This window comes from Odontomachus brunneus, unplaced genomic scaffold, assembly GCF_010583005.1.
Source record: "Odontomachus brunneus isolate Ranch 3 - 2012 unplaced genomic scaffold, Obru_v1 Obru_scaffold_109, whole genome shotgun sequence".
Classification (NCBI taxonomy): Eukaryota; Metazoa; Arthropoda; class Insecta; order Hymenoptera; family Formicidae; genus Odontomachus; species Odontomachus brunneus.
The window spans coordinates 548,762-562,384 of NW_022639559.1; the positions used below are offsets into that span (position 1 = coordinate 548,762).

The following is a 13,623-nucleotide window of genomic DNA, read 5'->3' on the forward strand; positions in this document are numbered from 1 at the left end:
TATAGCGTGATTGTTGAATCTGATCAATATTGTATCGACTCATTTAGTATTTTTAATGCGCTTGTCATCGTTCTGCACAGCTTTGACAACAGAACTACTGTGTATAATTCAATTCAAAGTAATGTGATTTGAGTGAAGCTATACGCGTTTTGAAGCAAATAAGTCATATTGTGGTGTGATGTTCTTTATTGGTGGTATTGTATTTTTGATTGGTGGGTTATATATACAGAATGTCCCAGAACAACCTTCGAAGTTCTCGAGGCATAGTACGTATTGATATGAACATAAAAATCCCATATAGTTTTGTGATATTCGCAATAATTACCGAGATTAATTAAAGAAGGTATGTTGAATGATTGCGCGATATATAATAGATGAGTTGTAGTGGCGACGTCTGTCATCGTGTATTTGTTATAGATGAAGTTGAACAAAAGAGTTTTCTACTATTTTCCTAATAACTTTGTAGATTTTTAATTATTAATTAATCCTTTAGTGGTCACAGTGCATACACATACATATATGTACGTATCATCTGTTTTGAAAAATCATAACTTTCACAAAAGTGAACTTATCGACACCGTTCTTATTTTATTTTGAAAAGGAAGAGCGGAGCTATATAAAAAAAATTTTACGAGTAGGAGAGTTGCACACTTTCAGCTATACAGTATGTTAAATTGTGCGAAAATTGTTAAAAAATGAGGATAATTCCCATAAGAAGGTTTTCTTTCAGGTTCCAATGTTTTAATTTAATGTATATGTTTTGAAATGGCATCAGAATGGGAGCAAAAATAGTTCTTTAAAAAACTATCTAATATCGGTAATAATATGTTAAAAACCACCCTTACAGTGGTAATACTCCTAAAAATAGATTTTAGAAACGCATACAATAAATTCAGTTTACTTTTATTTTTAATTTCAACAGTTTCGGAAAACTGTAGAATTTGAAACTAAAAGTTTGTGTAATCAGGATGCTTTTTTATTGTGAATACCCTTGTCTCTCACAAATAAATATCTAGTACACATCGTAAACAATGTCGAAAATATTATAAACCTGAAGGCGAAGCAGTTCCAGTTATCAAATGACGGCAAAATGATTACCATGTACTAATGGATTTTATTCTTATTTCAGAATGATTGAAAACAACATACATGTAGTATCGACTTCCAATGTTTTTCAAACGCGGAAATATTTTTTACAATATAGGGGTAGTTTGTACGGGTAGTCCGTGAGTTTATGAAAACATACACGGAAAAAACAATATGGTTGATCCATATAGAAATCTGGTTGTGCCAACCAGATTCAATAGTAAAATACGGAATAACTATTTATGTGGTTGCTGTAACCAAAGAGCAATGGCTGAGTTACTTATGTTGCAGCAGTGATAATACATGGTTAATACAAACGCGGCTCATTACGCGGCAACTACAAATGTATATTTATACACTCAGAACCAGTTTTCACATGTATACATCTCTAGCTATGCGCGTAGTGAATTGCTTTTGTTTTCTAACATCGCTGCTTTGTAATATAGCATTGATTAATGTAACTATATCGATATTAACTTGTCTATGCAAAATGATCCCCTTACTAATTTCTGGTTGCCACAACCAAATCACGTGCAACTTCATTGATATAGTTGACACACCAAAGTAAGTAAGTCAAATCAACTATACACATAACTATCATACAAAGATATGTAGAATGATGCAGCTATTTACTTACAACTAAATATTTTTTATTAGGTGCACCACATCTCTTTTTTCCGTGTACATATATGTTCCGAAATTACTTCGTTTTCCAACGATTAAAATAAGACCAATTTTTACTATTATATATGGATGGATTTGGTATTAAATGTTCTACAATTTTGATCCTTACAAAAACTTAAAAATTTTGCGAAGGTAACGAGTTGAGAGGGAGGGAGGGGGGCAGTAAAAAATTTGACATTTGAAAAAATGAAATACGCTGTTGCAAAGAGTATTAAATACTATAAAACTTTTGTAGGAAACACTTTTTTATATATCTCATATCTTAGGAATTATTCCATAAAAATAAAAAAGTTAATTTTTTCAAGGGGCTGTTTCAACTCCTAAACCTCGAGATAAGCTGATATAAAAAACATAGGTCTCTTACTTTTTGATGCTTTACAACATATTCAAAGCGCATCAAAATCGGTGAGGGACAGTTCTGTCATGTCTCTTGTTAGTAATGTTATTTTCTTACTGTAGTTTGATGATACCAAGTAATTGTCGTTTGTTCCAATGTAAACATAAAGTTTGTCATCTTTATATATTTCCTGATTTACTAGATACCAATGCGAATCATTAGATTTCTCAGCTAGTATTTCAACGAGTTCTAGTATGTTGAAACACCATTGTCGTAAGTTGCCATTGTCTTCTGCAAAATTAAATTATGTATTTCGAGTTTTATTTCACCAATATATAATAGATGAAGAAAACATTTGAACTTCTATAAATGTGTTAATTTTTGCTGGCTCGTTGAAATGTGAATCTGCAAGCTTGATGTTCGATGGGATATTTAATCTACCGTTTTCTATGGCACGAAGTAGCATATTTTCTATAATTCGAGATACTATAGGGAAAGTCAAAGTTGCTGCAAAACGTCCATCGCTAGAATGTAGCTCGGCCTTTAATGACTGGTTTATGTGGGTTAATGCCTCATTGAAACCAACAACCGGGATGTTCACATTTGATCTACTTAAGTCTAATATCTTGGCTAACCTTTCTGTGTGTTATGAAATTAGATTATTATCCCGAATTAATAAAAATTTGGATTTATATATGATAATGACTGTACTTATATTTACTATAGCAGTTGATAGTATCACTAAAGGATATGCGATGATTTGAAGAGTCTTGGTAGTACTATCTGATACTTTATCATGATTCTGCGTTTCAGACTTTATCTCATTCTTATCTTGATGTAAGAAAGTATAGTTATTATGGTGGTTTATACTTTTTACATGTAGTTGATCTGTAGACTTTAATCGAATGACTCAATATTAAACAATTAAAGCATAATCTTTTAATTTGATTCCGCGCGTTCATTTATACTTAACTTTACGAATTGTTTTCAATTATAAATGTTGTGACCTTTGACCAAAAGATCTGTGACCAAAAGACAAATTTGTTATCATGCTTGGTAGTTATATGAGAATATTGTATTAAATAATAATGCGTCCCATATCTCAATTGGCTGATCAAGTGCTTTTAGATGTTTCACTGTTGTGAAACTAAATTATGTAATTAGGAACTTGATTCTTTAAGTATCTTTTTAAACAATTCGTGAATATGATTTTGAGTTATTATTCTGTGATTGTTAAATTGTTCAGTTAATTTCCAAAATTATAATAAATCTCCCACACGAAATATAACCTCCATTAGACTTCCATAGAACATCCATAGCTCCACCAGACATCTATCTCCACGGTAGATATCTAATGGACATCTATATAACATCTATAATAAATATCCATCATGGATATATCATTAGAGATACACCATATAATCTAGAATTATTTATGGATCTATATAAGATCTCTGATATTATGTGGAACATTTATAGATATAAAATACATGTCAACTGAAAATACGAATTATTTAGTGAAATATAAATATAATATTATATCTTTATTGCATTATTTTCAAAGATTTATCAATGAAAAATGACTGACAAAATAATGCTAAAATACTGCTGATAAAATTATTAACAATTTTACGAAACCCAATTATGTATTGAATATTAGTGAATCATTAATATCAATGCGTAAATTATTCTATTATTATTCTATATTATAAAAATTCAAATTATTAGACGTTTCGATTACATTGTGGACTTTCCTAAAAAAATTAATCTCTGGATATTAATTATGGATATTAATTTTTCTAACAGTTGCTATCTTTAAACTTTGGTGACGCGAAATATATCTATCATTTATATAGCGTTAAAGTGGTGTAACACGTAAGAGATAGATGACCGAAGATCTGGAGAGCTCAGTTTAAATTCAATCAACGTAGTAAGCATACTTTCCAAAGATGATACTGGTTAAACTAATGCAGCAGAACATAATTAAGAAGATTAGTCGAATTCATCGAAATTAAAAAAATAAATAAATAAATAAGTGATAAATAAAATGTTTATTGTGTAAAAATAATTTTGTATATTACATTTCATGTTATAAATCGATCTTACATCAAATTTAGTTCTAAATAATGTCAAGTCTGTTTATAATTTTGTGTTAATATTGTGAACATAATATCATCAATGTATAATTATTGTTTGATGTATTCACATTATATTAAATTATATTAAATTAGAGTAGAATGTCAAACATATTGAATTTAAATAAAATTTTTTGTTGTGTAAAACCTTTACATGAAATTATTATTGGTTGGTCAATAATAAATTATTATTGCTTAATAGTTTTATTACTAGTGACTAATGATAAGAGATGTTGAGTACTTAAATTACAGGGTTACTAATGGTACAGAATAATTCAGTGATTATAGTGACAGTGATAATCACTGATGCATTATTAAGTTCTTGACAAAGTACTGTGTGAATTATTTCTTAATAACGAGAAAGATCAGCATCAATTTTTTCATGATTAGTATGAATTGTTTTATATTTTTAATTTCTTAAACTATTCCCACATGGAACAAAAATGTCCAGTGGACGTCTTATGGACGTTACGATCCATAAGACCTCCATTAAACATCCACATGTCCGCTTCTTGAACCTCCACTAGACATCCACTGGACTTCCTGCATGGAGTTTCTGTGGACGTAAAATGGAGCTCGTATGGACATTTCCTGGAGCATTTATGGACGTTCCTGTGATCTTATATGGACGAATGGAAGGAGCATTTATGGACGTTCCTGTGATCTTATGATGACGATTTTGGAAGTTGTACCCAGTAAACGCTAGATATTCCTGGAATATTCACAGAATGTTCCACAAATCCAAAATTAACATCCTAAGAATGTCCAAAAATATTCTAGAATATTCACAGAATGTTCCACAAATCCAAAATTAACATCCTAAGAATGTCCAAAAATATTCTAGAATATTCACAGAATGTTCAAAGAAGATTCAAATAAGTGCTAAATGTTCTATTTTTTTTATAAATATTGGCGAATTGGTTGAAATAAAAAACCAGTCAATGCGTTTGTTGACTTTACTTGAAATTTAAGATTACTTGATTCCAAATGTTATGTCATACTTAAAAATTCGCACTAACACTGGGATTCGAATTTAGACCTGAGGCAGCATCTTTGGATTATCAGCTATTGCTTTAGACATTACACCACTTCTTCGATCGATATAAACGTCTTATATTTTGTTTATATATGTTGCAATTAACGCAGTAATATAATTTTTTTATGATTTAATTTTAATAAAAATTATATTTTTCTTACTTTTATTATTAATTTAAACTTTAATTAGAGGTGAGGTCTACGAAACACCATACATTCCATTTCGGTTTGAAAATATTTATAATAAATTTTTTTTATTGCCGTTATTAAATAGACAAAGTCATAAGAGATTATAAAATTCGAATGATTATAAAAGAGCATAATTAAAAAAGAGAAAAATCCATCTTATCGTATAAAATTTAATTTAATTTAATTAATTAAATTTATATATAAATATATAAATCAACGCTTATTATAAGGGGTATCTGTCTAATGCAACTATATCATATAATAAATGATATTAGCTAATAATAGTAATTTCTCACGAATTCTCAGAATATCTCAAGTAATGATTTCTAAAATATTCATTATAATAAATTTCTGAGGAATACTTTAGAATAAATTAAACTTTTGTATTGTTAGGAATAGCCTAAGTAAAACATAATAATCAAAATTATATTAATTTAATTTTTTTTGGCTGATAATTGACATAAATTTATTCATTGTTTGGTCAAAATGACGTCAAATTGATACCATTTTGATTCTTATGTTCTACTTGGAAAGCTATAATGCAATAGAGATTGTACTAAAATTCAATAAAAAATTAAACGTGAAAATCTATTATACATCCATAATAGATGTACAGTGGACGTCCATGATGGATGTTATATGGATATACATCATCGATGAATTATGGACGTCCATTAGAGATCCACTTATCGTCCACTGTGGAAATGGATGTCTGATGGAGCTATGGATGATCTATGGACATCCAATGGATATTTTGTTCTGTATGGGTTTTATTGTTTGTTCTAGTTTGTTATAATATTTAATTAAAAATCTAAGAGTACATATCTAAGATATTCTCAAATAAACACACTGATAGACTTTATTACTTCTAGTATATAATACGAATTTTGATTTAGTACGACTTTTAAATGCAGATTCTATAATATCAACCTCAGGTTTGTTAAAACTGAGATAAAGTTCTTCTAGACTACAAATAAATATATAAAAACATATACAAAAATAATATAAAAATAATAATATAAAAAAATATACAAAAATATATAAAACTAAATAAATTCACGCTAAATTTTGCTTTGCTAAAGTATTTCTGTAAACAAAAGATTTTCCTTTGAATTTGTAACATTTTATTTTTTATTGTTATTTTTATTTTCTGTTTGTAATTATTTATTTTATGTTACAACATTTTACTTTAATTACTTTAAGGTAATTAAAGTAATTAAATAATCAAAAAATTTAGTTTCTTAATTACATATTACATTTACATTATAACGTTCACAATATCTCTTCTCATAATGCTGAAAGTTGTATTTGATCAATAAAAAAGTTCAGTTCAATTTTCTGCCTTCTTCAGTAGTAAACCGATCATATTCTAATACTGGCAGAACATTGGCGAAAGAATATAGACAACAATAGCGTTTATTTGCTTAATGAATTTGCTTCTATTGAATGCGATAAAGTAGAATTTGTCTGGAAAGTCGAACTAATCTTACACCCTAAAAAAATATTCTATTTGTAAGTGTAATTCTATTCGTCTTTTTTAAATAAAAAAAATTATATGAAGTGTATTCCTCTTTAACACGTCATTATTCATCTAAAAGAGAGGACGCGTAAACTACAATCAAGAGTAAATTCCTCAATAAGAAATTGTGCAATAGGAATCCGAATATCCTCTTAAAAGAAGAGGATATGCAAAATATTAGCGGCACGCACTTATTGAAAGGAAATACGTTGCTGTTTGGAGATGTATATTTGTTTGCTCGTTTGCTGTTTTCTGCGTCCGTGACGCGGACGAGGCAGTAACGCAGCGAATCGTGAGAAAGAAGTTGAAAAGCTTTTCTGTAGTTATTGCACGATTTTGAGAAAATTCTACAGTGCAGTGAATTATGTACCATAAAGTAAAACATTTTAGGAAAGAAGCATGGTAGCTCAGTGGTTAGAGCAGTTGCCTAGGAAGCGAAAGACCCGGGTTCGAGTCCCGGCTTTTAGCAAACTGTGCTTTCGATATTTTTCTCTCTCTCTGGAACGTGAACGGCGTTCCGCCACTACCTAGTAGTAAGCTCTTCTCCTTCAATTTGGATGAACACTGACCCGCATTTGAGAATAAGTTTTCTCTAAACAATATCTGACAGTCAAGTTGATTTATGTTAGATTTCTAGGTTAGATTTTAGATGGAAATTCCTCTAGCATTAACAGGATTGCAATTTTAAATCCAGTATGTTATGGTTATAGGACATTTTTCTAGATATTAGTGTATCTTTTTGAGGCCATATATTAAGTGGAAAATCCTCTAGAATTAAGTGGATCCCGCTAAATAATAGAATTTTTTTGGGTGAACGATTGAAAAATTTGTGGCTATTGGCGATATACGCAATACGCGATATAATGCAAGTTTCTCATCGGCCGCGGTTCACTGACCTAATTTCACATTTGTGGAACTGACAAACATGTTTCAAATTAAACCCTAGGCAATAACGAAATGTCAAGGAGTTAGAAGTATTCTCCGCTGCCCAACAATACTGTCATTGTGCATTGTCGAGGTCAGTGAGAGCGAGAGTGCAAGTAGATGATTCATTTCGCGTCGCGTCTGTCTTCATCTGAGATTTCATTGGCATCTTACGTTCCAAACAACTCGTTCTCCCTGAAAACAACGATGAAAGGGAATAAACTTGTCTTTAAATTCGAGTTTATGAGAAATCGTAGGAACTTTTCAGAAAGATAAAAATAACATTCAATTTATTTATTTATTTTTTTAAGTAAAGGTCCATTAAAGTACTTACACACACAGTATAGTTAGTCGAAAGGCCATTAAAGTACTCAGTCAAATCAGTCGAAAAGTTACACCCAAAAAAAAGAAGCTACCATGCTTCTTTCACAAAATGTTTTACTTTATGGTACATAATTCACTGCACTGTATAGAATTTTCTCAAAATCGTGCAATAACTACAGAAAAGCTTCTTAACTTTTTTCTCACGATCCGCTGCGTTATTACCTCGTCCGCGTCGCGGACGCAGACAAATGAGCAAGCAAATGCACATTTCCAGACAGCATCGTATCTCCTTTCAATAAGTGCGTGCCGCTAATATTTTGCATATCCTCTTCTTTTAAGAGGATATTCGGATTCCTATTGCACAATTTTTTATTGAAGAATTTACCCTTGATTATAGTTTACGCGTCCTCTTTTTTATAGATGAATAATGATGTGTTAAAAAGGAGTATACTTCATATAAGACTTTTTACTTAGAGGAGACGCTTAGAGGAATTCCCCACTTACAAATAGAATATTTTTTTATATTATCGATTATTTTATTTATCTTGCTTGGATATAATATGCGACAAGTAATTCTTTGAATTGGTTTATTTCTCATTTATCTGAAATAGATTTATCGATTATACTTGTCAGATACTTCTCTCACAAATTATTCACGTTATTATTAATAATATATTCCGTACATTATGCATGCATAATGGACGTATTGAGCGCGAGCGTAAGTGCTGCAATGTGACAAACTGTCGAACCATGATGGCAAGTTGTCAGAGTATGAGGCAATAACATTAACGTTTTTTCCAGCTCTGAATTTTGAAGAATCATCGACACGGAAAATATTGTGAATTGTTATTCTTTTATTGCAGGTATAATGCAGCAGGATAATGCCGAACAAGTGATACTGGATCCGAAGTTAATTGCAAAACACTACCTAAGGACTTGGTTCTTTCTCGACCTCATTTCCTCCATACCGTTAGACTACATTTTCCTTATATTTAATCAAGTAAGTACACGTCTTGTGTATCATATAGTTTGTTAGTGCGTATCTTATTTTGTGAGCTGTAATTTCACTACACTTTGAAAAAACTCGTTAAGGGTCTGCAGGAATCATAGTGGAGATCTCTCGCAGAGAGCCGCGAAATAGGCAAAAGAATTTCTCAAATTTTGATCAAAATATGGAGAAAATCACCTTATATTTGTGATATTTGTAATCAGGAGAAACGTCTGTAGGATACTACAGAACATTTTTTTTTTTTTTTTTTTTTTTTTTTTTTTTGGAAAAAAGGTTGAAAGAAAAGTCAAATTTATTTGAATGAATATCAGACGCGCGCAGCATGAGCCCATATATTAATTTATTACAAATTTTTAAAACCTTAAATGCAAAATCGGATTCTTTAGACCTTTGGCACTAATGTAAGGAAGACATAAAAAATTGTTTGATGAACAAATGCAACATCTGGGTAATATCTATCAAAATATGTCAAGTTACAGATATTAGTGTAGCCTAACTGCACTAACTTGCAGCTGTGCGTCGCGTGAGGGATGCATTAGTATTCGTGTATGTATGGATATACAACTATATGTATAGAACGGTGTTTCGCGTTCTCGCATGAGATCTCCAAAGGCAGACCAGGATTAGAGTCTCTATAAGATAAAGTCTGGCCACTCAACTAGTTTTGGAAAAACATGGCGACCGTATATATGTGAACGTAACTGGTATTTATTGCATTACAAGATAAAAGTGTCAGTTTGGCTATAAATTGTTAATAGAAATAAGTAAAATTATTCTATATGTTGTTTCCAAGGTAAGATAAAAATTAATTTAGTTAAAAATTGTGATATAAAAAAGATTATATTTATTATATAAATCGTTATCGTAACTTCATATTATTCTAAACAATATCTGAAAAGGCAATTGATAATATAGCGAAATATGAATTTTTAGATTTCAAAATACCAACGTGCTGTGTTTCACGATGCAAGAACTATTATCAGAAATGCTTTTCACCGTATTCGCTTCCTGCAGATTAATAATGTTTCAAGTTTACAATCAAAATTATGTTTTTATTTATTCATTTCACAGTCTAATAAAAAAAAGACTACTAATTGTTTATAATTTTCTAATTTTATTTTTTAAATTATCCTGCTTCTCATGACAATTTCTATTGGTTCTGCCATGTTTTTCCAAATCTTGTTTTGACTAATAAGGAGGAACACACACGTGGCCAGACTTTATCTTATAGGGACTCTATCTTATAGGGATCAGGATTTACTCTTGGCTCCTGCAGTCTCTTAAAGCAACTTTTTAACTACTAGTCGAATATCGAGTCAACGTATTTACGTAACGATTCTTAGTAAACTGGTTCGAGCTGTAATTTTTTTTTTTATGAAAATACAGAAGAATACAATTTTATTTTGCATCAATACTCTTTTAATAAGAGGAACAAAAAGGAAAAAGAAAATGAAAACACAATCTTAGGAAGGTAAAACTCATTATAAACGATGCATTTTTCTTTTTACTACTTTTTCTCTTTATTTAAAAAAGAATTATACTCTCGTACTTACATGATGAAAGTTATTATAAAAGTTTTTAATAGATGTATTGTAAAACATTTATTGTATTTATTGAGAGAATAAATGTTTAAGGCTTCTGGGGAGTCGCATCATCCATCTCTTTTTAATGACGTCAAAAGCGAGAAAACGCATGCTAAAAATTCCTGCAAAATACGTCGAGATAAGCAGATATATCCACAAAACGACATTTGCGATCGATTAAGTACATCTCTAAAATACTCCGTACACTTTCCTTTTGTTCTAACAATCAACAGATAATTATAAAATAAATGTGACGTGCAATCGTCTTTTCTAACCTAATTTCCTCATTATCTTGTCATATTAATTTTCCGATTATCTATTGATTTTTAGAACAAAAGGAAAGTGTACGGAGTATTTTAGAGATGTACTTAATCGATCGCAAATGTCGTTTTGTGGATATATCTGTTTATCTCGACATATTTTGTAGGAATTTTTAGCATGCGTTTTCTCGCTTCTGACGTCATTAAAAAGAGATGGATGATGCGACTCCCCAGGAGCCTTAATTCTAAATTTGTAACGGTGATAAGAAAGTAATTTTCAAACGACAACACAGAATAATAGAAAAGCGCAACAAAATATGTAAATGTGCTAACATCTTAAAGTTTTCCTTTTATTTTAATCTTGTTTCCGGGATTATACAATTTGAAATTGTAAAATAGACATAGGATTATAATAGATGTTTGTGTGTGTGTGTGTATGCGCGCGCGATAAGTTAAAAAAACATATAAAATAAAATAAAACGTTTGCTTTTACGCAAATAAAAATGGAAAGTATATACAATAAAGATACAATCGAAAAAATTGCAAGTTTAGATGGATAACAGAAGTTTGCAAAACAAGATACATTATCAAATATAGGATCAATTATTTTCATTTTACCGTAAAATTATTTCAAATTAATATTTACGCTTGCCCTCATTCGTGATCGTTTATGAAAGTAGATGAAAAGCAAATGTAAAGTTTACGCTGCAGCAAACGAAAAAGTAACAAAAGAAAATACTTGCAGTTTCAGGATTTCAGCGAATCCTTCCAGATTCTACACGCTGGACGAGCTCTCAGGATTCTTAGGCTTGCAAAACTGTTGTCACTTGTTAGATTACTACGCTTGTCAAGATTGGTGCGGTATGTCTCGCAATGGGAAGAGGTCTATGTGAGTGTTCCGCTACTTAGTTTATACAACGCTATTCTCATTTTTTATATCATATGATAATTCGTGTAATCTACGTATAAAGATGAGACGAGGCGTTTACAGACTTTTAACGATTCAGGAAGCTGACGAGCGATTTTCCTCCCACGAAACTTATTACTTTACCTGCTAACAATGAGGCTCAATGAGCGTTAATTAATCTCGATTCTCAGTTTTTTTGGATCCGTCAATTGCAGAGACCGCCTTCGCCGCACATTTACGTGGAGTATTAAATTATTACGTCTTTATGCGTCTTACGACCGCAATAAAGAGAATTGGAGGTAAAGGGAACGATTCAGCAATCCACTTGTATATTATGTAGTTTGTAGATTTTGTACTTGGACAGGTTACTCGTTGAGTTACGAGCTTAGTAGGTTCTCGCGTCAGTGGTGGATTTTGTTCCGCAGATAACCATAATCACAGAACACTCTTCCACAATTAGTGTTTGTTAGTATAAATATCATCCTTCCTATTTTTAAGGGGTTTGCTCTTGTTCATTGCAAGAAGTTCATATAATAATAAATATATAAAAACACAAATGTGTGTGAAAGACGCAGTTGAATGTACATACAGAGTGTTTGTTGTAACGATATCCATGAGGTTCAAACCACTTTTAATAATTGGATAGAAAATAGTTACAGATTAAATTCAATTATTTTTAAGAAATTGTATCTGAACTGAATCTGTATTTATAACTGAAATCACAATACTACACATTCCAAAGAATCTTTTCTTTTTCTTAAAATAGTTAAGCTTATTTTAAATTTTTTTTTATATGATTATTCCTTTCATGTTATTTAAGAAATATTACAGGAAACATTAAGACGAATTCTATGAATTATGACATCATTATGTTACATTATAGGCGAATTAAAACATATTTACATAAAGCCTACTCTGATAAATGAAAGACATAAAAGTATATTTTAATACTTTTATTCGTAGAATGACGGAAAGAAGTAATTGATATGTCCGTATTTTGTACACATATACATATACATCCATCCAATTGTAACGTATGAATGCATTTTTTAGGCCTTAACTGCTGCACACTTATATGCAATTATACGCAACTACGTGTTTTCGATGCCAATCAAATATCATGATTGTAGGCATAAAAATATTAAGGTAAAATAAACAAAAATGAACAATTTCTGAAATCGTATCAGAATATTCACGAATTAAGCGTGCTTTTGTCTATAAGGTTATATCTATAAGGTTTCAAGTATATGATAAAATTCTTTAAAAAAAAGAACGTTCCGAATATTCTTATTATTGCATTTTATTATCGTTTAAAAACTGGTTAATTTCACTTGTAATTTTTCTCTGTCTGATTATTATAAAAACTCGTGGAGACCGTTATGATGAACATGTATACAGGGTGTCCCGAAGTCCCATGATGACCCTTGGTGAGAACGTAGAACGGATTGAGGTGAGCAAGAAAGTCCTGTGCCGTTTTGCGATATTCGCAATAGTTTTTGAGAAATTAATTTTTTTGTCTCAACAAATCAGCGTACAGAAAGCGGCAGCGGAAAGAAAGATGCCTTCGGCCGACGTGCGACCGTGACACTCGCGAATCGTATCTCGCCGCATCCCTCCGCCCATAGCTACGA

General features: G+C 30.8%; 1 protein-coding gene across 9 annotated transcripts in view; it reads left to right on the top strand.

The window, feature by feature from the left end:
* LOC116849243 (potassium/sodium hyperpolarization-activated cyclic nucleotide-gated channel 2) overlaps nucleotides 1–13,623 on the top strand; it is a 391,135-nt gene that overhangs the window by 151,380 nt on the left and 226,132 nt on the right. For all 9 annotated transcript variants that reach the window (XM_032826194.1, XM_032826189.1, XM_032826185.1 and 6 more), the window contains exons 4-5: nucleotides 9,097–9,233; nucleotides 11,831–11,974. In XM_032826194.1, the coding sequence (XP_032682085.1) occupies nucleotides 9,097–9,233; nucleotides 11,831–11,974 (281 nt within the window). The remainder of the gene's footprint in view (nucleotides 1–9,096; nucleotides 9,234–11,830; nucleotides 11,975–13,623) is intronic.